The following is a 23,966-nucleotide window of genomic DNA, read 5'->3' as shown; positions in this document are numbered from 1 at the left end:
AAATAAGCATTTCCAAATTGGTTTTGCACTATTCAAGCTGTTTTAGGCACATACTTTAGGATCCCCATGCCTCAAGGGTAGAAAAAATGATGAGTAGTATTTCTGATAAATGCAGCTTAAAACAAGATATTTACACATTCCTATTAAGAGGAGAAAGCACTAAGAAGGATTTTTGAAAATAATTACTCTAGCTTTCTATAGTTACAGTTGCCAAGGCAACCTAATTTTTGTATGATCAAATCTTCTTAAAAATATCCTTAAAACAAGCTTGGAATGACTGGTTGTGCTTAAGTATTAACCTTACATTTATACTTTACTTTTCTTTGTAAAAAAAGAAATATGACAAAACATTTTACTGATCTCAGTGCCTTGCAGGATTGCCTTCTCACTGCTCCTGTGGGCAGTGGGATGGCTGCAGACACTTTTCACATGCTTTTGCATTGTAGTTGATGAGGAAAAAGTGGAATTAAAAGGTAGAATCAAAAGGTGAGATCCTGCTGGTAGATCTGACTCTGTCCTTCCTTTGTGGTAGCTGAGCTGTGGCTAGTCCCTCCAGTTACTCCTGGACTTAAGTCAGTATGTCTGTGTTCCACATCTGCTTAATTGATAGGAATCCCTTACATTCCCCTATTATTCCCTTATTTACACTTCAGTAATTGAGGAAGCGAAGGAAGCTGACCACATCCTAATTGATCAGCATCGAACTCCGATTTATTGATCCCACTTACACACTTTTATAGTGGTGTTAATTAAGCTTATACATATTACAAAACCCGACCTCCTCATTGGCCACAGATTACACACCAACCCCTCCTTTGTTGCCAAAACCTGTGGTTTTCTTGTTGAGACTAATACTTGTTTTTCTCATCCTGTTATTGACTTGTTATTTATCATTCAAGGCCTCCATGTTTTCCACCATGCCTTTCTCACCACTTCCTCAAGGATGTGGTGTTTGCTGTTGTTAAGGGAAAAGCCTGAGAACTTGCTGCTTACAGCTGCCTTTTACTTTTTAACCAGCTGTATATGTTCATGGCCTTTTTTTCTTCAAGCCATGTCTGAGCAAAATTCTCCAACAAGCAATATTCTTTTTTTTTCTATAAAAATCTGCCGCTACATGGAATTGTGTTAGAATCAGTCTGCCCATAAGTTGTGCTGATCAGTAAAGCAGATTTTATATATATTCTGTTAAAGAATGAATTTAGTGTTTTCAGTATTGTAATTATTATAATTACCCACTTCCTTTAAAAGTTAAGGTGTAAAGGAGGAGTAGATTTTCAGTGCATTCTTCTTTTTTTTTTTTTTTCCCAAGGAATTCTACCTTCTCAAAAAAAATTGGAAACAATTATTTTTGGTGTAAATCACTGTAACTATGACTACAATCCATTTGATATGATTTTCATCTATGCCAAATCAAAATAACATCTTTGAGACATAGATTTCTTTGCTATACTCCTGTTTTTGTACTCAAGTCTGTGAGTTCCATGGTGTTTTATCTTCCAAATTTTTAAACTGTTGTGAATGTTATAAATTAACCAAGCACTATTATAAGAAATCACTTTTAGATACCTAAATGCCCTTTACATTTTGTACATCCTCTAAGAGTTCTCTGTCAGCATGTGGAGTCTGAGTAGGTGTGTGGATACATATTGTGCCATGTTCTTCCTTCTGCATCCAATGCCAGCAGCACCTGGGCTCTCCCACAAACAGATGCCTGATAGGCAGCTTAGCACTGTGCTTTGTTTGAGTTTTTTATTATTATCTGTAACATTTGGTGTGTAAAACTGGGATTCTCTGGGCTTCTCTGAACTTAACACTGCTGGAAAGGCAGGATGGTAATTTTTCGCTCTCCACTTGAGGTCCTGCAGAGCAAATTTACTTAAACTCAGTGATCTTGCCACACACCTACCCTAATGTGTGCTGATCTAGTCTGTCCTGATGTCATCTGAAGGCCATGAGTTGAAGAACCCATGGTCAAATTAGAGAAACCAGGATTGTTCAGATTCATCAGCATTCCCCCTGTGGTAGTAGAAAGCACTGTGAAGGTATTTTCTGGTAAAAAAAGGAAGAATTCTTGCAAAAAGTACAAGATTAAAAGAGGGATTTAGGGTATTAAATGTACATTGTAGGTGAGGGAAAAGGGGAGTATTTGGGACAGAGAGGAAAGAGCTCTTTTATACTTCTACACTTGTATGAAAATTATTCACAGTGTGCTGGGAATTTCCTTAGATAACCAATATTTCAGTAAATTCTTGGCCAGAAGCACTGGATGAAGTATGGAAACATAATTTTAGTGTGAGTGGGTGGATGAGAAGATAGGAAGTTGGCAGGAAAGAAGGACATCTCAGTGGCTTTCACATAGCCTGAAGTATAGTTGCAGCAAGTTTCAGGGGGACAAAGAATTAAATTAACATGAGATTTACAACAAATCAGGTGTCCAGTGGAATACATCTGAGTTGGCTGTAGAGCATTGGCTTTGCCTTCTTAACTTCAAGACTGGAATCAGAGGGGCACAGAAACCCTTCAAATGGTTTCCTAAGAGACATTCAAGTTTTAACAAACCTTGCAGAAAATTATTGTGAGAAGTACACTTCTGAACTGGTTAATTATCCTTGGCCAAAGAGCGCAGCACATGGCTGTTAGATTAAAGTTCAAAACTGACAGACTCATGAAATAAACTTTGAAAATGCTTATGGTTCAAAATGTACAGATAGTGCAGATAACCCATGTGCATGTCCACAACAAAGTGACAAAGCAGGAATGAATTGCAAAAGAAAGTACGAGAGCATTTAATATATCCATGTATTTTATAGTTCAGTCTTGGAGCATTTCCCACTTAATTGAAGGGATTAATAATCAAGTCAGATCCCTTATTTCTCCACTTATAAGATTAATTGGATAGTAGCAAATGTATTTTCTATTTTCTCTCCCTTCTATCCTCCTGTTTCTTTGCTGATTCTTTCCACATGTATGAGTTCTGGTTTTAGTGCTGCCCCTATATGGAATGCAGCTAGTAGCCATTCCTTTGGTGGGAGCCAGGTGCAGCACTAAGGTCTAGCTCCTGGGAAAGCTTGGTCTCCCACACCATGTGGCTCTCCCACTGTTTTCCTGCTTACAGCAGAATTTACCTTTGTGAAGGGAGGTTGTGGTCAGGAAGTGAGAGCTGATCTCAGAGGTAGTCAGAGCCATTACCATGGAAGACATTCAACGGCAGACCTCGTGCTGGAATCTGTGTTTAACATATTTTGTTAATATCATAGATACTGCTTTTTTGAACTGCTGAGACATGCCATCTAATCTTGATGTTTCTGTTTAATCTGGATATATGTTCTGGTTTGGGGGTTTTTTTCTGACTTGTGCTCAGTTTCTTTAACTATTCTGTTTCTCGAGGAAAAAAAAAAACCCAATCTTCTGAGAGTATTCCAAAAGGATTTTTCTTTGCAGAAAGTATTTGTAATTGCAAAAGTTGAAATAGCTTTTCAGGTTTTCTAAGGCATCGATTTTAGTATAAAAGACAGGATGTCCCAAGATACCTTCCAGAAAACCATCAGGTGCTCATATATTTTATTCGTACTTTTTTCCTTAAAACTAAGGATAGAATATTTATTCATAAATTACAATGTTCAGAATTTCTGTTTCTTACTGTAATAAACTTATGTCCCAAGTTAATCAGCTTCTCTGAACTTTATTTTGGGCATTCAGTTGTACAAAGCAGAATTGAAAAAGATACAATAGTGTTGTGTTACTTATTATTATTTTCTGTAAGTAATTTGAAAGAATAAGTTTATTACATTAATTGTGAATAGAGCAGAAAGTAATAAAGTGTAATTGCACATGTATTCCAAATCAAAAAGATTATTTCTTTTTAAATACTACTAAATACTACATTTTTCTGAAGCAATTATTGCAGAATTTTGTGCAAATCAACAAAAATCGTTCAAACTTTTCTTCATTTTCTTAATTTGTCTGAATTTAATTCTGTCCTACAATTTCAGTTTCTATATACCACTTGTTAATTAAGCACAGTCAAGTGCTTCAAGTCTTACCTATTTATGTCATTCATAGGATAATGCCAAAATCTATCTTGTTATGGCATTCAGAGAAGTCATTAAAACAATGTACCTGCCGGAATGACAATGGCTTATGGGTACGACATTTTCTTGCTCATTACAGTCATGATTTTCAAAGATGATTTTTGTGCCATGTCTATTCTCATCAGTTCTTTCTAATGAAGTTAATATACATAAATACAGTGATGTATTTTAGGTTTACTGAAAATCAGCTGACCTCTGTGTTTCTTTTGCTTTTTAAAGATTTTGTTGCTTTCATATAACATGGATATATAAAAATGTCCTTGTGTCTAAATAACCAATTTATAGATTTCTTTTTCATTGGGGATTTTTTAAGTACACATTTGAGCTGGTAATGTTTTACCTCTCTAGCCATGTTTGCCTTCAGAGTGGAGAAGACACAACTGCAATAGTAGCAAGACTTTTCTGTTGTGCTCTGTCTCTGACTTCTGATGATTTTAAATTGCTTTATCACTCTTGCCTCTGCATAGTCTGCCTGAAAGAATTCCAGTTTTCAATTGCATTTTGAGAGAAAAGAGGCCAGGGACTGGATACTTTGCCATTTCAAAAAGAGCCATAATTCAGGACTTCCTTCTGGCATTTGCTTTCTACTTCATCAGTTCTACACTAAAATATTTCAAGTGTTTGATACAAAGGCTGTGGAGATATATTAAAATACAATTATAAGATCATACTTCTCTTTTTTCTTTAATCAAACAAAATACATGAAAAAGTTTTAGTGCAATTGTACTTTAACAAAAGCACACATTAGTTTGGTGTGGAGGAAACAGACAATGAGGGACTGAGTTACAGGAGAGCCCTTCTGTTTGAACCTTCTGCATTACTTTTTCCTGCTTCTACCAAAGAATCCAGATCACCATCTCCAGGCCCTTCAGTGTCCTCCATCCACTCACAGGACTCATTCACAAGAACTGATTAGCAATAGTAATGATCACTTCTTTTTACTGAAGGCAAGTGCATGTGCTTGTATTGTACAACCAGAAGCAATAGTTTTCCTTACCTCTCCCTTGAAACTCCCTGTCCATATCTTCCATTCCAAGTCCAGCCCAGCCTGACAATCCCTTCTTCCTTAGAGTTTCAAGATCCCCAGCTCAGAGCGTGGAGAGGAGACTTCTCCTCCAGCACTGTGCACCCAGCCAAATGTTGGCCTGGAGTTCTTAGTTCCACCTGCTGTTGGCTGCCATGAGTAATCTACTTTGTGCTCTTTATCAGCTTTTCACAGGGTCTCCCTGACTCCTGCACTGAGTAGATAGAAAACAAAAGCAAGCAAATGTTGTAGTGTGTTCTAAGTTTCTTAGTTTTGCTCCCCCATTTTATGTACTGTACCCTCTTTTGTTCTTTGTAAATGGTTCCTCTCTCCCCAGTTTTCCCGCCACTGCCTCCTTGACAGTTAAGTTGCCTAGTTACCATTCTATTTTTAGTTGCAAATGTTACAGTTTGTAGAACCACTCCTCCCTCATCCCACCTTATAAGTAGATATTATCTCCTCCCTGGGCACAGTCAATCACCCCCCACTCCTCCCAGGTTTCGAGAACCTTCTCCTCTCTGGGGGTTGTGGTTGGCTGTGGTCCCGGGGCCCCTCCTTTACTTTGTATTTATTGGTTTCCGGTGCATGTCAGTTATGTTCAGTACCTCCCTTTGAGTTACCCCATTGGATAGCTGGGCTCCCCTCCTCTCTCCTCCCCTTCCCTATAAAACCTTGTCACTCCCCTTGTTCGGGGCCATTTTGCTGGTTGGTGCCCCTCCTTGTTGGTGCCTCCGGATCACCTAATAAACCGACAGTTCACCCCCAGCAAGTGGTCACCTCCTTTATCGTCTCGCGTGCGCAACTCCGAGCTCTTCCACCAGCCCAGCCTGAGGCCAGGACGCCGAAGGGGGCTGGCTTCCTATGCGCAGGGGCGTTGGCCTTCTCACCCCTCGAGCTAGCCGGATCTAGGGCCGCGTACGCCCTCGCGCAGTGTGGCGCCCAACGTGGGGCCTGAAGTGGACCACTGACCACTTGGACAGCTGACCACCGGACCCTGCGGTGTTGGACATTTTTTTCCTTTGGACGCCGCACTACCCCAGGTAGTAGCAGGCCCTGTTTTAGGGGCAGCGCTCCCTGGGGATCGGGATCGGGACCCCTCGCACCCAGTGAGGACGACCCCGGAGACGAAGACCCCCACCTGACTTTTCTTTTGCTGTCGCCACCAGGCTGGTAAGATCGGGCCCCGCCCTGGGGACCTTTCCGACTTCCCCCCTGCCTTTTTAACCTTCCCCTAGGGGTACATGCCCCGCATTGGGGACCTACCCCCCACCCTCTTCCCCTGAGGCTCTTCCTCACCCCCGCGCCTTTTTTGTTTTATCTTTCCTGTGGGGTCGGTATCCCCAGACTTGGGGCCCGGACCCACCACCCAAATCCTTTTTCCCTTCTCTGAAACCCCAGACTTGGGGACAGTGGGGGGAGCAGGGGCTGGTGGCGAGTAGCTTGTTGTTTTAGTTTTTGTTATTTTTCAGGCGGGTGGTTGTACCACCAGTGGATTTTCCCCCTTTCTAGTGACAGCAGTTCCTGCACTAGAAAGGTGCCATGGGTGCTGGCTTGGGAAAATCCCAAAAGGAGGTCTATTATGTTGTTAAAGGTTTGCTGCTTGGGGGTGGTCAGAAGGCCCCCAAGCAAGAGTTAAAGTTTTTGGTTAAGTGGGTCTTTTCGAAGTTCCCCGAGGTCTCCCCGGAACTTGCCAAGCAGCCACGGTTTTGGGCAGCCGTTTTGGCCAAATTAGAAGAAGCTGTAAATTCCGGGGAGACGAAATTGGCGACCGTGGCATTCTGGGCGGGCAGAGTGCTTGCGGCACTCCGTTCGTCAGGGGAACCTAAGAAAAGGCCCGCAAGTTTTGGTTTATCCCCCCGTTCCCCTCGTTCTGTTGCCCTTACCCCTCAATCCCTTCCCTCTCCCCTTAGGCAGGAGCCCTCGAGGGGGATTTTGAAGGCCGACAAGAGGCAGGGGGTCCATCCCTCCCCTGCTCCCCCTCGACCTGCTCAGCCTCCCCCTTCGAGGAGCCCTGGCCAGGTTCCTCTTCTTTCCTCACCCTCTACCCCAGTTCCCAAATCCCCAGTTGAAAAACCCAAGGTTGTTAGGTTTGTAGATGATCTACAAAATGGCTCCCTGGGAGCCCAAGATGGCAGCGGCCACGTGGTCGTTCCCGCCAGGGCTCCTTCTTCTTCGGTTAACCCCTTCCTCCCTTGCCCCAACCCCTTCCTTCCTCCAGACCCAACCTCCTTTTCGGTTACCCCTCCCTTATATCCTCCCTCCGCCCCACCCATTCCCCCGTCCTCCGCCTCTCAATCAGCTCCTCCCCAAACTCCTCCCCCAGCTCAGCCCCCCATTCGCTCCTCCCCCGCTCCGCCTTTGTACTTCCCTCCGCCCCCGAGCGTCACCCAGGGGGCGGAGAGGGGTGGTTGGTCACGCCCACTCCCTCACCCTGCGTCATTGCCAGACCCCGCCTCAACCTCCTCCAGTTCCGGTTCCCACGCTCCTCCTTCCGGTTCCCACGCTCTGTGTTCCGGGGGGGGGGGGGTGGATGACCGGAAGCCGGGGCAGGCGCCCTTGTTGGAAGCCGCTCCGGTTACATACCACCTGAGTGGGGAGGGGACCCCTCAGGCCCAGTGGGTGCCTTTAGCACAGGCCCGGATCAAGGAGCTGTGCAAGGCGCAGAAGGACTACTCCCGGGGGTCAGAGTACTTCCGGGGTATGCTCCGCAATGCCCTTGCACAGGGAGATCTGGTGCCGGCTGACCTGAGGGCCCTCTTCTCCAGCCTTGCGAGGCCCATGGAGTTTAGGGTCTGGGTGGGGGAATGGAGGAGGGAGATATTGGAGGTTCTCCCAAATATGTGGGGGAATCCTGCAATGTCTCATGACGCAGATGGTCTGGTAATCACCCAGGAACACCTTTTGGGTGAGGGACAGTGGGCAGAGGGGGCAGCTCAGGCGAAAGCCTTATTCCCCTCCCAGCTTGTGGAGACCGCTCGGGCAGCTGAGCGGGCCTTCTTCAAGCTGGAGGTGGTGACCTCCCAATGGGAGGAGGATGAGGTCCGGCAAGGAGCGCAAGAGCCATACATGGCCTTTATCGAGCGCCTCTACCGATATGTGGAGGCGCAGGCGCTCGGGGATGATGACAGGGAGAGGTTGCTTCAGCGGATGGCATTCAGCAATGCCAACGCTGAGTGCCGCAAGGCTATAAGAACTCTCCCTCGAAGTCCCCGGCCCACGATAGAGGCCATGATTGAGGTCGTGGTGCGTCAGGTATCCCTAGCATCACGGCCCAAGAGAACATCTGTGGCTCTTGCTGAATGCCCCGAGCCGGACTTCATGGAAGCAGAAGCTGCCCCCGTTGCCGGACCCCCAACACCTGGGTCCGGCAGAAGGTCATCAGCCACCCACCCCTGCCATCTTTGTGGCAAAGTCGGGCATTGGATGCCCCAGTGCCCGATGCGCCTTGATTATTTGGAGTACAGGCGGAAGCGAGAAAGGGAGGAAAACAAAGAAGCAAAAAACTAAGCAAAGAGCGCAGCCCCTCCCTGCGCGACGACAAAAGTACGGCGGGCTTTTCAACAACCTGCGGGGAGGGAGGAGACGGGAGAGGACCGCCGACCTACGTTTTGCCGGATTTGACATATCTTTCTGAAGTGACCTTATCTACCTGTGGTGCTGTACCTGCAATTAACACCATGTCCTCTGCTTCTCCATACAGGCTGCAGCTGACTAGGGACCTTTACATCCCTAACAGTAACATCCAGCTGGTGTCTGTCGACCTGCAACATCCGGGTCGCTGGAGGAAACTGGGACGTTGCAGGTGGACCGTTGTCGGAGACACCAAGCACACACCGCGAGACATCCACATCGTCCCTGGTCTGGTAACTACCGACCGGGACCGTTTCGCGGTAGGGCTGTACTGTGTCCGACCTCCACTTTTCCTCCCCAAGGGACAGGTCATTGCCCAGGCCATTCCAGTGCCTGAAGAAGATCCCTGGAAGATTTCGTCGGAGAAGACATCGCCTCCGACCGTGGCCTGGGCACAACTAGTGGGGAGGGAAAAGCCCCGCCTGACCTGTCAACTTTCGTTGGGCGGGGACAAGAAGATAGTGAGGGGTCTTTTGGACACAGGTGCAGATGTGACGATCATTCCCTCTCGGGAGTGGCCGTCACATTGGGGCTTGCAAAGCGCTGCGGGCACGATCTCTGGTGTTGGGGGCCTTCAATTGGCAAACCAATCCAAGAGCATTGTACAAATTAAGGGGCCCGACGGGCAATTGGCCTTGATACGCCCGTTCGTTTTAGATTATACAGAGCCTCTCTGGGGAAGAGACCTACTGGCCCAGTGGGGAGCCAAAATTGACCTCCCGAAGGCTCCCCAGGTTTTTCGGGCAGTGGCCACTGAGGAGCGCCGGACCTGGAAGCTGAATTGGCTTTCTGATGAACCCGTACAGGTCAAGCAGTGGCCACTCAATAAGCAAAAATTAAAGGCGCTCAACGAGCTCGTTCAGGAGCAGCTACTGAAAGGCAACCTGGAAGAGACCATGTCACCTTGGAACTCCCCAGTGTTTGTCATCAAGAAGCCCAACAAAGACAAGTGGCGACTCCTGACCGACCTCCGCAAAATTAATGAATTAATAGTTGAAATGGGTCCTCTTCAGCCAGGGATGCCCTCCCCAGCAATGCTCCCCCAAAATTGGAATTTGGCTGTTATTGACATAAAAGATTGCTTTTTCCAAATTCCCCTTCACCCGGACGATGCTCCGCGCTTTGCGTTCACAGTTCCGTCCGTGAACTGTGAGTCCCCAGCCAAGCGCTATCATTGGCGGGTGCTTCCACAGGGCATGAAGAACAGCCCTGTGATCTGCCAATGGTATGTCGCTTCGCTGCTGTCACCCATCCGTACAGCCCTCGGGGATGCCGTCATTGTTCACCATTATATGGACGACATCCTCGTGTGTGCGCCCGACCACAGTCTGCTTGCCCATGCGCTTGACCTGACAACCAATGCGTTGGTTGCTGCAGGGTTCGAGCTCCAGCAGGACAAAATTCAGCGGATGCCACCTTGGAAGTACCTGGGCCTTGAGATTACAAAGCGGACCATTGTTCCGCAAAAATTAGCTATTAGGACAAAAGTCCAGACCCTAGCAGATGTCCATCAACTGTGTGGGTCTTTGAATTGGGTGAGACCCTGGCTAGGCATTTCAACCGAAGACCTAGCCCCCCTTTTCAATTTGTTGAAAGGGGGAGAGGGGCTCAGTTCCCCTAGGGCTCTCACCCCAGAGGCGGAGGTGGCCTTGGAGAGGGTACAAAAAGCTATTTCGACCAGGCAGGCCCATCGTTACCATCCGGGCCTGCCATTCAAATTTATAGTACTGGGAAAATTGCCACACCTTCATGGCATCATCCATCAGTGGGACGACAGTCCGAAGGACCAAGGCTCAGGAGAGAAGCTCTTAATCATAGAGTGGGTCTTCCTGAGCCACCATCGGTCCAAAAGAATGACACGGCCACAGGAGTTGGTAGCCGAACTGATCCTCAAGGCGAGATCGAGGATCAGGGAGCTTGCAGGGTGTGATTTCTCATGCATCCATATTCCAATTGAATTAGAATCGGGCCAATTAAAATTAAAGACCTTTGAAGAACTGCTGCAAACTAATGAATATCTTCAGTTTGCACTAGACAGCTACACTGGGCGCATCGCAGTAGATCGGCCGGCCCACAAATTATTCAATTCGGAGTTCAAATTATCGTTGAAGAAGGTTCAGAGCAGGGAGCCGCTGGATGCTTTGACAGTTTTTACGGACGCGTCTGGAGCATCCCATAAGTCAGTAATGACTTGGAAGGATCCTCAAACTCAGCAGTGGGAGACCGATGTTGCTGTTGTGGAGGGCTCTCCACAGGTTGCTGAGTTGGACGCTGTCGTCAGGGCATTCCAGAGATTCCCTGGACCTTTCAATTTGGTCACAGATTCTGCGTATGTTGCAGGTGTAGTGTCCCGAGCTGAGTCAGCAGTTCTTCAAGAGGTCACGAACAAAAGATTATTTGAATTGTTGAATAGGCTCGTCGAATTGGTCTCCCACCGCGAGCATCCATTTTATGTCATGCATGTGAGATCACACACAGACCTGCCTGGGTTCATTGCGGAAGGCAACCGTCGTGCCGATTCTTTGGCCGCGGCTGCTGTTTCGCAGGCCCCTCTCCCAAATGTGTTCGGTCAGGCTAAGATCAGCCACCAACTGTTCCATCAAAATGCGCCTGGCCTGGTTCGTCAATTCAATCTGACGCAAGAGCAGGCCAAGGCGATTGTGGCCACATGTCCCCAATGCCAGCATGACCAGATGCCTACCGTGGCCTCGGGGGTTAACCCCCGAGGGCTGGCAAGCTGTGAGGTATGGCAGATGGACGTAACACACATCCCATCTTTCGGTCGATTGTGTTACGTCCATGTCTCAGTCGATACCTTCTCCGGGGCTATCTACGCTTCTGCCCACACAGGTGAAAAGGCAGCGGATGTTCAGAAGCATCTGCTTCAAGCATTCGCTGTCTTGGGCATCCCTAGGGTCCTAAAAACAGACAACGGCCCTGCGTACACCTCCAAGGAACTGCGGAGCTTCCTGCAACAATGGGGAATAGTGCATAAAACCGGCATCCCTTATTCCCCGACAGGCCAAGCCATGGTGGAAAGGGCCCACCAGAGCCTCAAAAAGATCCTGTCCCGACAACAACCGGCAATGAAGGTGGAGACCCCCCACGTCCGGCTGTCAAGAGCTCTTTACACTCTCAATTTTCTAAATTGCTCTTTTGACAGCCAAAATCCTCCAGTGGTCCGGCATTTCGGCAGTCACCAGCAGCTGCAGCCCAAAGCCAGGCCGCCGGTTCTTGTAAAGGATCCGGAGACCTGGCGGACGGAGGGCCCCTTTGACTTGGTGACTTGGGGGAGGGGATACGCTTGCGTGTCCACTCCCTCAGGCCCCAAGTGGGTCCCATCTAAGTGGGTCCGGCCCTTCGTCCCGAAGCAGAGGACCAAGACAGAAGCAGTACCACAGGTCCGGCAAGCGTGTTGGCGTCGGCGGAGGAAGCAACACCACCAACCGTCTTCCTTCTCTCCTGAGCTTCCCCCTGTTTCGGAAGAACCCTCTCCTCCAGCTTCTCCTCCACCCCTTGACCTCTTGTATCATCTTTCCTCTTATTCCCCCCCAGCTCCAACCGTTACCCCTCGTATGTTTTATTTAAATTGGTTGTTTGGAGAGGAACCATTCCTGTGATTTCCATATACTTTCACCGCTCTCTTTTCATTTCAGTTGCATCTCCCCAAATGGCCCCCGCTTTGACAACGCTGGCTCCCAACCCTTGTCTGATGATGATGATGCTGACGACCTGCGGACTCCTTCTACCACCTACGGAGCCGTGGGTCATCCCCCAGCCAAAAGTCAACGTCTGGCGTGCCTTGGCTCAATCGCTAGGACAGGACAGCATCTGCCTGGACACCAGCGCTGCAGAGGACCCGATGTCGTCCTGCCTTGTGGGGATCCCTTTCTCTCCAGGAGAGTTCCCCCCTGCCTTTCAGTCTACCTTTTCCCCTATTTTGGCCCGGAGCCTTACTTTCCTACCTGGTTTTGAACCCAGTAACGCCTGGAGAGACGGAGTGGCGAGGCTGGATCCTGCGCCCTCCGAGCCCACAGAATTACATCTACTCGGTTCCGCCAATTCTACTATTTGTTTTCAGTTTGATTATACTCTTACCCCCATCGAGAAGGGCACTGAGGTGGTCCTGCAAGCAAAGAAAGAATATCAAGCGGACCGGTGGTGTCGGGCCGTTTTAAAGATCGTCGGCCCTACCACCACCAAGCGGACCCCTTATGCCCTTCCAAGGGGGGTGTTTTTGATTTGTGGCGACCGAGCGTGGGCAGGCATCCCCTCTGGTCTGGTCGGAGGGCCGTGCACCTTTGGCCGGCTGACGCTGTTTACACCCAACGTTACCCAAATTATCAATTGGAAAAAGACCAACGTCACATCCGAATTGGCTAGATCCAAAAGAGATCTTAAAGATCTCACCGAGGACTGTGATGATGAAATTACTCATTGGTCACATTCAAAGTCGGTTGCCTTTACCATCTTATTGCCTTGGGTATCGGTAGCCAAATCTCTAGGTGAATTGGGCCGCCTAGAGTGTTGGGTGGCTAAACAAGCCAATCTTACTTCAGCCGCGCTATACGACCTCCTTACAGACGAGGAAATAACAAGGCAGGCGACACTCCAGAACAGGGCAGCAATAGACTTTCTATTGCTGCTCCATCACCATCATTGTGAAGAGTTTGAGGGCCTCTGCTGCATGAACCTGTCCTCCAGAGCCGAGGACGCCAGACATTCAATAAAGAGACTCCAAGACCTCGTCCATCAGGTCAAGCAGGAGACATCTGACTGGCTGGGGGACATCTTCAAGGGTTGGGGCCTTAGCGGGTGGGCCAGTTCAGTTTTAGAATCCGCTTTTAAGATTGTTTTGAGTTTGATTGTATTTTTAGTTCTGTTTATGTTGATCCGCGGTTTGGTCCAAAAATTAATAGCCAGAGCCACAACTATGGCTGCCAATCATGCCACAATTTCCCAGGAGGGACCTTTCGAGCTGGAGGACCTCTCCTCAGAGGCTGAAGGAGCTGCGGACGAGGAGGGGTCAACCGAGCCGCCCCAAGAACATCTGTGGGCTGGCGAACTCCAGCTCGAAGAAGGCGAAGATTGGCAGGACCGGCCGCGGACATCTTCTTTTTGAGTTATACGGACATTCCTGTTTTTCTTTATTTTATTTGTTAAGAAACGGGGAGATGTTGTAGTGTGTTCTAAGTTTCTTAGTTTTGCTCCCCCATTTTATGTACTGTACCCTCTTTTGTTCTTTGTAAATGGTTCCTCTCTCCCCAGTTTTCCCGCCACTGCCTCCTTGACAGTTAAGTTGCCTAGTTACCATTCTATTTTTAGTTGCAAATGTTACAGTTTGTAGAACCACTCCTCCCTCATCCCACCTTATAAGTAGATATTATCTCCTCCCTGGGCACAGTCAATCACCCCCCACTCCTCCCAGGTTTCGAGAACCTTCTCCTCTCTGGGGGTTGTGGTTGGCTGTGGTCCCGGGGCCCCTCCTTTACTTTGTATTTATTGGTTTCCGGTGCATGTCAGTTATGTTCAGTACCTCCCTTTGAGTTACCCCATTGGATAGCTGGGCTCCCCTCCTCTCTCCTCCCCTTCCCTATAAAACCTTGTCACTCCCCTTGTTCGGGGCCATTTTGCTGGTTGGTGCCCCTCCTTGTTGGTGCCTCCGGATCACCTAATAAACCGACAGTTCACCCCCAGCAAGTGGTCACCTCCTTTATCGTCTCGCGTGCGCAACTCCGAGCTCTTCCACCAGCCCAGCCTGAGGCCAGGACGCCGAAGGGGGCTGGCTTCCTATGCGCAGGGGCGTTGGCCTTCTCACCCCTCGAGCTAGCCGGATCTAGGGCCGCGTACGCCCTCGCGCAAGCAAACTTGTCCCAGGCTGCACTTGCCAGTATGATCAGAGGGATGAATTGCCTCTCCTATGAGAACAAGCTGAAAGAAGGTATTTCGGCCTGGAGAAAACAGCTTCTGGGGAAACCTTATAGCAGCCTTTCAGTAGTTGAAGGGGGCTTATAGTATGAGGAAGGACTTTTTTTACAAGGGTCTGTAGCAATAGGACAAGGGGTAATGGTTTTAAACTAAATAAGGAAGTTTTTTTTATGGTGACAGTGGTAAAATGTGGAGGGATAGAATGTAAGAAAATAAAGATAGTGAAGAAGGCAGTGTCACACCTGAGGAGTTGCAGCTGTACTAATCACCAAAGATTAGGAACAGGCCTGCCCTTAATATGCCACACCTGTGTCCAACAAGAAGATGAGTGCTACAAAAGAGTGGGTCAGCTGGTTGAGAAGAGAGCTGGAGTTTGTTGTACTGTGTGGGGAGGTGGAGTTTGTTTTCTGTACTGTGAAGAAGGAGTCAGTGCTGCAAGGAGTTGCCCATGAGAAATCACCAAGAAGATATGGGAGATTTACAATATGATTAAAACAGTGAAGCAAGTTGCCCAGCAAGATGTTGCATTCCCCATTCCTGAAAATATTCACGTTTTCATTGGATGGGGCTCTAAGCAACCTGATCTAGTTGAAAATGTTCCTGCATATTGCAGGGCAATTGGACTAGATGGTCTTTCAAGGTCCCTTCCAACCCAAACCATTCTATATTTTTATGAAAAATCTACCCATTAAGCCTATGAAAGTTTAAAACTCAGGTATACCAAAGGGGAAAAAACCCAACCATGTTACTGTAAGGCATAAAAGAGAGGGATCCTTCTCCTTCCCTGGAGCTGCTCCTCCATGTGTCTGAGATGGACTATCTCCCCTTTAGGTTTTTGGAGATGTTATGAGTGCTAACATTCGCGTTGTCCACATTTTCAGACCTAATTAAAAAAAGTTCTTGGTTACGAAAAGATGTGTAGATTTTCCAGACCAGTAGCCACCTAATTAGAACTTTACCTTCCTTAAGAGAGAGGCAGCAATCATGGGCTACAGAATGAATAAAGGCTGTTTTGGGTCAATGACTCCCAGGAGTTAAGGAGATTATACCCACTTGTCGTTCTAGACATCTGATCCAAAGGGACAGCCTTTGAGTTCTTGGGGCACTTATCTAATGCTAGATCACTTTCTTGACTGTGTAGCAAGCCTGTTTCTTACATTGGACAACCTCACAAAGGGCCAGATTTTCAAAGTCCAAATGAAAATACTTAGCTCTACTTTGAGAGAGGGAAATGGATTAGTGATCTCTCTCCTTTGTAATTTCAGCCTTTATGCAAAGGTTTCAAGAGAGCTTAAGAGCTTACCCTGCTACCTGTAGTTGCTTAACTTGCTTAAAATTTTGTGAACATTTTGTTAGGTATCTACCAAAAACTTGCAGTCTGGTCTTCTGTCACTCTTCATATGACTTTTGTAGCACTCATTTTGGAAGAGTCCATCTCTTCAAACCAAAGATATGGTAGAATGTTGTTGAACAAATATTTGCATTTGAGAGGCTACACAGGCCCAAATTCCTGTGGGCCAGGAATATCCTATGTTTTATGGAATGCTCAAGTTTTGAACAAATTCTCCCTAAATATTTCCTTGCTCTTTCATGAAAATTATTCTGATACGCAGCTTATTGTACTGACTTTTTGTATTTTCCCCAGAAGCTTTAAACAACAATGTTTAAATAGCAATATAGTACCTAATAATCTGTTCATTCTGCAAGTCTATATTGGCATACAACAAATTCCAAACTAAAACAGAAGCTTTGGGTGATTTTTTTTTTTTATTCCTTCCTTGGAATTTCTAGCATGGCACAGCAGACTATTCCCATATGGTCATGCAGTTGCCTGTAAGAGCATTATTAACAGCACTAGGCCAAAACTCCTTATTTTCATATAAAACTTAAGAAATTACCTTATGAAAATGCACTGCATGCACTGGGTTTTATTCTACTGTCAAGCAAACATTTCAGATATTCTTATTTCGTTTTTTATTTATGACCTTGTCTTTATGACTTTGTATTCCTGAACAGCTACCAACACTTGTTACTTCTGCCGGCTTTGAAGCAGTCTGATACAAAAATCATACACTACATCACCAGAGATTTTACCTCTTGATAGAATACAAGTGTTTATCAAATTCAAGTTGAAAATAATTGCTTTATGTAGCATTTGCTGAGGTTTGGGCACTACAAACATGTTTCTCGAGAAACAAATCAAGCCTTAGTAAACCAAAATATATAGCATTTCTCAAAACATAAAACCATCCAGTTGTATCTTAGCTGGTGTAAATTGGCATACATCCCCTGAAATCAGCAGTGCTGTGCCAGTACCTGTAGTATGTAGAACTGGTCCACAGTCATTTCCTGACACTTCACAAGGTATTTTCTTGTGGTGCTTTGCTTTTGATCTTATGCCAAGGATTTTCTTATTCCAGGGTAGAAAACCTGGATTTTTGAAAGACGCTACTAAATAAACATTGTTATTGAGATTGTCTGCAGTACCTTTTCAAAGCAGCGGGTGGCACTTGCAGAGCAGCAATGTTCTGTGATTTTGTTTATTTTACAACAGTGGCTTTGTTCTTGTCAACAAATGAGATTTCATGGGATGTAGCGTTTAGACCAAGTTCACTGTCACTGAACTGAATTATTTTGTCTGCCTGAAGTCTGTCCTGCCAACAGCAGCAAAGAGTGTCAACACTTGTGGAAGAGAAGCACTACCTGCAGATTTCGTAATTCTGTGGTCATGTCTGTGTAAATAAGCTCAAAGAAATTTGAGAACAAAGACACCAGCTTTATCATGATTTAACAGCAGCACATTATATCCATCTAAAACCTTTGCATTCAGGAAATACAATTGGGAATTTGCTGACCTGCCACAGCAGATCCTTGCAGTTTAAAGTAATGTGCAAGAGTTATTTTAAGTGTGTTGCTGAAATTGTATTTTAGAGTGATCAGATGCTGTTAGGTGATTTCAAGACAGTGTCATATGCTAAAAAAATAATATTCTTTAGCCGAAAGCTATATGGCACTGTGGTTTCTGCATGAAGTGGTAGAGAGAAATAAATAAATAAATAAATAAATAAAGGCTAATAAAGATACGCTGAGGGTGTCCTCACAGTGCAGCACAATCTGTAATAAAAAAACCCAGCAGGCTAGACAGATACACCCTAAAATAACCTCAGTAGAGTGTACTGTACTTGTTTAATTTCCCATTGTCTGATTGAGTAATGTCTTTTGTATGTTAACACTGTTTATAATTTCCTCTGCAACATTCCAGAACTCGGCAGGTATCACAAGTTTTAATTGGCAGCCTCATTGTATACCAGCATGAGGTATCTAGACATTATTAAACAAAATACTGATCATCACCCCCATTTTCTGTTTGTACAGTCCCACTGCATTTGCCTGGTGTTCTATGCAAATTTGGAAAATTAAATGGGAAGTAGTTTAGTTCATTTATCTAATATAGAAATAAGGATGTATATTTTAAAAATCTGTAGTAATGTTTTATTTTCTTCAGCATATATATTGACATATGTGCGTTGCAATTTGACTGACTACTGTCTCCTTTGAATATGAGAAATAGATCAATTGTGCTTATCTAAAAGTATTTTCTTCTATTGCTTCTTCTGGATATTTTTAACTCAAGATAAATTCACCAGTGTTCTGCTGAAGGAATGGCTCCTGATTCCTTCAGAAAGAGAAAGGAGGACCATTGCTTTCAAAAGTCATAATCCTTGAAAGTGCCTTGGTTGTTTTGTGAATTCCATTTTCGACCACTGAGACCTCTAGGCACCAAACTCTAGGATCTTGTATATGCCTATGTATTCCTAGATTAAAGAATGGATACCTGAATCCTATCTAAATTCCATCACAGTCCAGACACAGACAGGATTGTAAGAAAACCTTCAAAACTTCACCTAAGCTGCTGTCCATTGGCTGTGCTTAGGCCCCCAAGCAAAGAGACCCCCCCAAGCAAAGGCACCCAGGACATTTATACCCTCACAGTCTAAGCAAGCAAAAGTCTGGGGTCATCAGCTGCTGCCATATCTTTAAATACCACAGGTCCCTGTGGCCTTTGTTAGGCAAAGGGTCATCAGTTCATGGCCTCTTGTCTTGGGCTCAGGCTCCTGCACCCCCAGAGCTTAACCTGCAGCTTGCGCTGCAGCTGCACACTCAGCTGCCTGCAATAGATGTATTCCTCAACAGGTATATCTCATACTAGGATTTTCAGTCTATTTTTATGTTTACCATATCCAGGCAATGGAATTTTTTCTTGTTTATATTGAAATATTCAACAAGTTTATTACTCTTTTCTGTAATCTTAAATGAAATTCCAATACATTATTTTCCAAACTACATTCTGAAGTGTTGCATACCTCATTTCCATTTTCAAGTTGCCGGTTGTTTAAGGAACCCAGAGATTCTCAAAATGGGGTGTTTTCAAATCATCTGTGTTATTACTTCTGCAGTAATCTGTTATTACTTCTACAGAAGAGAGCTAGGACATCAGAAAGGTTAAAGGGGCCACACTTGTATGAGCAAGGGGTAGGAAAGAGATTGTAGCTTGCTGTAACAGTTTTGGTTTAAAAAGCAAAATCCATTTTATTAAGTACAGACTGTATAATTAACAAGTTTTTAAGGCATTTTCTAGTCTTCTGTTTATCTACAAAGTAAGGTCTTACTGTGACTCAGAGTCAATATAAGTCTTCAGAGAAGTTCTGGCAAAATTATTTGTCGAATGACTCTGGATTTGAGCTAGTTTTAGAAAATTTAAAGAACATGTAAAGAAATGTGCTTAAAGATTCTGTTTCAGATTGATCAAAACCAGGACACAGATTGCTAAGAGTTTCCAAATCTCTCTCAAATATTTCCCTCGAGATTATGATCTCTAAACAGTTGACATATTTAAGTCTTACAATGTGCCAGAGGCTTTCTGTTCATCACAGGTGCAATTCCTGAGCTAATTTTTTCAGCTGTGGTTTGGTCCTTGATTTGCCATGTTTGTTAATCACTTGCTTGTTGTTTTCATGTATCTCAGTCCTTTCATTTCACATTCAGGAACTCCTGTTAACAAGAAGATTCCTGAAACTGTTCACGACCAGAGGCGAGCACAAGCATATTTTGCTTAGCACATTTTTTCTTTGCATCTGTGAGAAAAAAATAAGGCATTGAAATGATACATCTGAGCTTTGCTTGCTGGTTCTTTTGTACAATCATGGCATCTCCAGAGTATGATCCAGCCTGGTCAAAATCCGAAGTGGAAAAGGAGTAGCAAAACAGTGTGATTTGGCCAGTTGGAGAAGAAATGTGTAATAAAGCAAATTTGTGCTAGCCAACAAAACTGTCTACTTCTTTCTACACAGAACTACCTAATGATTGGGGTTGGAAGGCTAAAAGATGTACATAAGTATTTTGATTGTTTTCCACCATCCTTTTTATGCACTCAGCATCATAATATTTAATTGCTCTGTCACATGCACAAGTTATACTTTAAGACAATTAAAAAGTAAGCTGTCTTTTTTCTTAATTTTATAGCTCCGTAAGTCTGTTTTCAGCATCAGAGCAAGAAACCTTCTGGAAAAAGAGACAGCAATCAATAAAATTCTAAGGTAAGAGCCAGATGTGATTTGATATTGTTTTGACTGTCATCTGATTTTGCACAACCCTGTTTATTACTAATGTTACTGCAGGTATAATATTCATAATAATGTATCCCTTTGTAGTACATCTGTTGCTTTCTTTAGCAAAGATAAATTTTTCTTTGGTTATTTTATATACTTGAACAGCAAAAAGAGAGGGTTTGTACTTCTTCAATATATATTGCAATTGCATCATGCAGTAAGATCATGCTTCAGCTCTTTTCACTTCTTCCTTCTAAATTAACCATGTCTGTTCCTGAGGGGTGTTATTTTAGAATTCTACTCCAGTTCTTGCAAATATCTGCACATAAATGTTTACAGGGATTGTGCAGTAAAAAACATAGACTACAGCTAGTCATATTCCAAGTACCAAATGGATAGTGAAGAAGATTTCAGAACCATGACTTCTGTAGAAAGGTTTCCTGAATGCTTTAATAATGATCACTCCTTTTGGTCTTCCGTATCAAGTAACTACTCAGCACCGTAAGTGAATAATGCAAGCCTAAGTCTCCAAAACCCATTTCTGAAGTTATCATTTAGGTAAGTCAGTGCTGCATTGTTTCATGCCACTGTTGGTTTTACATTAGAATGACTGTTCTCAACATAAGGTGCATTAATAATGGAAATAATTTATAGGTCACAATTTTTATATTTATGTTTGCATTTTGTCAGTGAGAGGTCCCAGGTAAATACACAGTATGAACAGGAATATTGATCTAAAAAGTACAGATTAAGTAAGGCAATGTTTTATGAGGAGCAGTGAACTAGAGGTTTTGTGTGATTTCTGAATTATGAAGTTTTTTGAATACCATTTGAGAAGTTTTGCAGCCCCAGTCCTTTTTAATGCTCTATAAGAATACAGCACAGGGAGAATTGTAGAAATTTACATGAAACCTTTTCTGACTTTAAACCCATGTAATGACGACATAATCAATTACTAATTCAAATGAACACTCATTGTAAAAATATTATTGATAAATGTAAATGCAATATGGTAAGTATTCAATCTTAACAAAATTTAGTGTACTATTTGTAAGCATTTCTTTCACTTGTGACCTTGATTTTACAGAAATTACTGTTACAGACAGGTTAAGCAAAATACTTCTAAAAATACATCCTGCCTTCTAAAAGGCATCCTGACAGTATTTCAGTAAAACATTTGTAATGAAATTCTGTATTATATGAGAACTGTGAAACGTTATTGACACTTCCAGGGTTCCACAAATGTCAGTTTGTTTGGTGTGTTTCATACACTATACTGCAGAGGAAAAACACAGACAAAGGAAAATATCCCTACTTTTACATATTCTTTTTTTTTCCTTAATCCCTGATATCGTAGAAGATCCATTCTTTCTTCAATAGGAGAAAAATTTAAATTCTGGAAATTGAAATTCAAAATTTTCCCATCTGCCCAGAACTTCCTCCTTTTCAGGAAAAACCTGAAATAGTGGGAGGAAAATCTGAGCAAACCATTGTTTGGACTTCACTAAGTTCTCAGGGATACAAGGACAGAACCAGAAAGCAGTCCAGCCAGTTTCAATCCTGTTGAATTCCCCTTGGTCCTTCAGATCATGGCTTCTTTGTATGTAAAAAGACTTCTTATCAATTTGTCTAAATTCCTCTGAAGTTTCAGAGGCAGAAGAATAAAGTTTTTATTTACTAATTTATTTTTAATTATCTATTTACTCTAATAATTTAATCTGCCTTTACTGTGTTTTCCAATCTATCTCTTGGATCATCAGCAATAAACTTTGAGGAACACAAAGAAAAGGAGAGAACTTCCATCAAATAAGAAAAATGTGGATCATGTGTCCTCTAATGCTTTCTTGGGCTGCTTGTAAATCACTTAAAAGAGTCTTACAGAGTCTTCTCTCTCCTGAGAAAAAGAACAAATACTGTTAATTGTTCCTTGCTATTGACCGCGAATTGTTAAATAAGCTCTGATCTAATGACACTTGCAATGTATCTGTTCTAGCATATGAAGATTGTGTTTGTGGCATGTCTGGTGTACAAGCTGACAGAGATTGCCAGTGATGGGCTGACTGGTCCTGAGCACTGCCAGTGTTTCCATGTTAATGACGGTGACAGCACTGTTAATGCAAAGGAATTTTGGAAACAGGAAGAGAAGTGATAAGATTTACAGCTGAGACTTAAGATTCAGTTTAAATAACAGAAAAATTCAAACTCTCAACACATGAGAGATTCTAGTTTTTATTTTTGCTTTAGTCGTAAATGCTGTAAACTCCTTCATAAAATTAGATGACTCTTAGCTATTCAGAGTATCTGACAAAAAAAAGAAATGGCATTTATGCCAAGAACAGTAAGAGATAACTCAGAATGTCCCTTCTGAAAAAATTGCTTCCAGCATAATCTTCATTTTTGTCTACCTGAATTAAGAAGAATTTTTCCAAAGCAATACTTCTATATAGTAAAGCTGCCCATTGGCAACTTCAACTTGATAAAATTGCTGTGCTGAAAGGTGATTTTAAGTCTGTTCCAGCCTAAGTCCACCTCTGACCTTTCCCCGCCACACTTTTTAAAGCTTTCTAAATTGTTTTTAATCAAATTGTGAATATTTCAATATAACCAGCTGTATGGAAGGACCATGCATTACACACAGGTACCTTCATGTCTCTCTTGTTCATCCTTCTCTATCCAAACTTTATTCCCTCTAATATGCTGAATTGCAGCTAGACATCTTCCCCAAGATGAGGAAGGATATCAATAGCCCTTGCATACCAAGAGAGATGGTTCATGGACTCAGTCCTAGATGTCTCACCTGCTCATATGCAGTAAAGCTGCTATCTGTTTTCCTGCAGCTTTCTTGCCGCAACCCCAGGGAGTTGTCTCATTTCTGAGCATCCTTGTTTAGAAGCACCTTCACCTTGCCTCCTTGAGGTCTTTGTGCAATTAGGCATGGGAGCCAAGTCAAGGATGTAGTAACTACTGTTCTGGTACTTTGACTCTGATCAGTGCTTTGTGTCGCCATTACCAGCGGCAGAGCACGAAGGACTTACCTCTTCACATAAATCCTTTCTGAGGTGGAGACCTCAACCTTGAAAAATGAAATAAAGTACAAGTTAGGGACCTTTAGAACAACTTTTTTGAAACAAGATCCATTTTAATAGTTTATCTGAATTGCAAACAGCTCCATTCCTTTCTGAGAATTCCAGTGCATTTCCCTCAGCAGCAATAACCACTTCTAGCAAGTTTACTTTCTCCTGCATATCTTCAGTGCTTCACACTTTTCTCTCACTCTGTGTTGCTGCAAGCTTTGCTTTTTCTCTTAAAAGCAAGTTTTGTGCCTGTGGTTCTCCTGACACTCATTCCTTGCTCAATTGTTATCTAAGAATGGGGTCTAGTCCTTTATTAGTCCCACTGGCTTTCTGAAGTAGAGAGAGTAGAGCAGGTCCAGTCAAAATGTTTTGTATAAATCAGTGTGTTCTCTCCAGTGCTGAGGAGAAGTTGTAAACGGCACAGAATAGTGGGGAAAATGAGCAAATTAAAAGTAATCTCACATAGTCTAAAACATAATCAAAGTGTCAATAGTGCAAAACCTGATTTTGGTGTGCATTAAACCATGCTTCACAGAATCAGAGAATGGTTGAGATTGGAAGGGACCTCTGGAGGTTATCTGGTCCAAACTTCCTGCTCAAGCAGGACCAT

At 44.0% G+C, this 23,966-nt stretch overlaps 2 protein-coding genes across 6 annotated transcripts in view; both read left to right on the top strand.

Moving 5' to 3' along the window:
* The window catches only part of NALCN (sodium leak channel, non-selective), a 239,290-nt gene that overhangs the window by 175,770 nt on the left and 39,554 nt on the right, over nt 1-23,966 (top strand). For all 5 annotated transcript variants that reach the window (XM_074535672.1, XM_074535671.1, XM_074535670.1 and 2 more), the window contains one exon: nt 20,197-20,270. In XM_074535672.1, the coding sequence (XP_074391773.1) occupies nt 20,197-20,270 (74 nt within the window). The remainder of the gene's footprint in view (nt 1-20,196; nt 20,271-23,966) is intronic.
* Nucleotides 1,354-20,171, top strand: LOC141728237 (uncharacterized). Its single transcript, XM_074535674.1, has 2 exons — nt 1,354-6,285; nt 12,402-20,171. Exon 2 carries the CDS (start codon nt 12,416-12,418, stop codon nt 13,865-13,867), a length of 1,452 nt encoding a protein of 483 aa, XP_074391775.1. The 5' UTR covers nt 1,354-6,285; nt 12,402-12,415; the 3' UTR covers nt 13,868-20,171.

The sequence above is a fragment of the Zonotrichia albicollis genome, chromosome 2 (genome assembly GCF_047830755.1).
Source record: "Zonotrichia albicollis isolate bZonAlb1 chromosome 2, bZonAlb1.hap1, whole genome shotgun sequence".
NCBI classification, from domain to species: domain Eukaryota; kingdom Metazoa; phylum Chordata; class Aves; order Passeriformes; family Passerellidae; genus Zonotrichia; species Zonotrichia albicollis.
This window is presented reverse-complemented; position numbering and strand designations above follow the sequence as displayed.